At 49.9% G+C, this 2,290-nt stretch overlaps 1 protein-coding gene across 1 annotated transcript in view; it reads right to left on the bottom strand.

Moving 5' to 3' along the window:
• Positions 1-472: 472 nt before the first annotated feature.
• Positions 473-2,290, bottom strand: part of zgc:112001 (ankyrin repeat domain-containing protein 9) — a 7,116-nt gene continuing 5,298 nt past the window's right edge. Inside the window, exon 2 of the mRNA XM_010755247.3 lies at positions 473-2,002. Coding sequence (XP_010753549.2) covers positions 1,045-1,929 — 885 coding nt within the window. The 5' untranslated portion in view covers positions 1,930-2,002 and the 3' untranslated portion in view covers positions 473-1,044. The remainder of the gene's footprint in view (positions 2,003-2,290) is intronic.

Below are 2,290 nucleotides of genomic sequence, written 5' to 3'. Positions count from 1 at the left end.
TCAATCACACAATGAACAAAGAGCAGGACGAACGCTGGCGTCAATTTGGGCCTGCAGTGGATTTTTCAGCCACAGGATCCCTACAGTGGGTTCATCTGGCACATCCACAGGTAAGCATGATTCAACATAAGGAGAAAACAGTTTGTGGTATTAAATAAATTCTCACAAACATGTATTTGGGTTCCAATGGAGCAGTTCTTTCATTGTAATCCCTCTGGAGTGCTTCAATTCAGTGTAATGAACTAAACTAATTCTAACTGTTGCAGAATCTGCTAGAATTGGTACCAAATTACAGAGTTATTTCAAGAAGTTGTAATGAAATAATTATGCCATGATGACTGAAACCTGCTAACCACTTAATTATAGGAGCTTCTTCCGTGGAGGGAAGTTTGCTCACTTGTCAGATTGCGGGTGGAAGTTCCAACTGGAACAAACTCCAAGTCCAGAATAAAGGTTCATACTCAGTGGTGTGTCCCGTTCCTCCACCGTTCCATCATTTATTGTGGGACGAGAAGCAGCAGATGTGAACAGACGTGCTCAAAGACATTCACAGAGTCAGAAAAGACAAGACGAGATCATCACTTTGATTCTGATTCTTTTTAAAAATAAAGACTTTTCATGTCACATGATCTATAAGATCACTGTCTCCAACAATCCTGTTAAATACAAGCTAAATGAAGAACACCAGTAACACAGCTCAGGCAGGCTGCCCTCAGTAGTGGTTTAAATACAGCAGTATTAGTAAGTAACACTTTAGAATGAGGTTAGACAAATAAACGCATTATTAATGCCTGAATTAGTGTAAAAAGTGAAAGATTATGGCTGTTTATTCCTCCATCTGCAGCTTCGCCTCCAGCTCCACCCTAATGTAATCAGTGTCCGCTTCAGATAAGATCCACTCTTTGTTCCCTGACTGTTAGTGTTTATTTGTGCAGCCCTATAATGAAGTGTTACCACTTTCAAACACACACACACGCACACACACACACATGCTAAAATAGATGGGTTTTCATACAGTGGAGCATGCATGCTGTCACACTGATGCTACACCACCCTCTGCCTGTCCCGCTGCGTTACAGGCAGACCCGGCGGCTTGAGGGAGGAGGGGATGGGCAGGTCGTGCAGGCTGTCCGGGAAGGTCGCAGGGCTCAGCTGCTTCAGAATAGTCTGCATGGCGACGAGGACGAGCGGCGCCGGGCTCCTTCCTGCCAGGTACTCGTAGGTGTCCTGTCCCAGCACCTGGTTCCAGCGCTCCGGCTCCCTGCCCAGAGCTGCTTTCATTTTAAAATGAACCTTTGGCGTGAACATGAGCAGGTTGTCCAGACACTGCCTCCTCTCCCCGCCGCTCGCCTCCTTGGAGTCCCTGAGTTTCTCCAGAATGACGTCCAGCGGGGTCATGCCGTTGTGGTCCAGGGCGTGCGGGGACGCTCCGTTTCCCAGCAGCATGATGACCGCCTCGGGCCGCAGGAGCTCGCAGGCCAAATGTAAAGGGGTTCTGCCGTCCTCCATGTGAAAACACCCGGCTCGGTCCGTGTAGGGGGGCGTGCTGGGTACCCTGTGGGTCTCCTGTAAGATGAGGCCGAGAATGCATCGCCTGTCGTAGCGGACAGCCATGGCCAGGTGCGGGGCGGAGGACGGGCAGCAGCAGAAGCGCTCCCCGGGCTTCGCTAACGCTTCGTCGGTGTATCGGCTGAGCAGGTACTGGGCGTACGCCTGGTGGTCATGGACTATAGCATAGAGCAGCGCCTCTGACGGGCTGTAAATCCTCTGGCTGACGTCCTCCTCCTGGTAAAAAGTCTCCATCGTCCGCATGTCTTCCAGCATCCAGACCGGCTTCAGGTCCCGCACGGCCCGGTAGAACAGCAGCGAGAAGGACTTCCGATGCTTGTCGATGCTCCGAGCCGCCGAGCTGACGGCTAAAGAGGCCATGGCGACAGGCGACCCGGGGACGTGACTCAGTATGTCCTCAGCGGGTCACACCGAGTCCTTCATCGCTGTGGAGCTGTGGACAGACAGACAGACAGACGCTCAGCATGTTTGATACACACACACACACACACACACACACACACACACACACACTAGAAGAACACACACACTGTAGAAGAACACACACACATTCCTCTGCAGTATAGAGATAGTGCGCATGCGCCACATAACGTCAAAACAGTGGAAGAAACTTTATTGACAACCAGAATCCAAGCAGACATTCAACATCCACACTGTCACAGCCATAGACATATATACATAGACATATATACATAAACATATATACATAGACATATATACA

This window comes from Larimichthys crocea, chromosome XXI, assembly GCF_000972845.2.
Source record: "Larimichthys crocea isolate SSNF chromosome XXI, L_crocea_2.0, whole genome shotgun sequence".
Lineage (NCBI taxonomy): Eukaryota > Metazoa > Chordata > Actinopteri > Sciaenidae > Larimichthys > Larimichthys crocea.
Note: the sequence above shows the minus strand (reverse complement) of the source record. Positions and strands in the feature narration are given on the sequence as shown.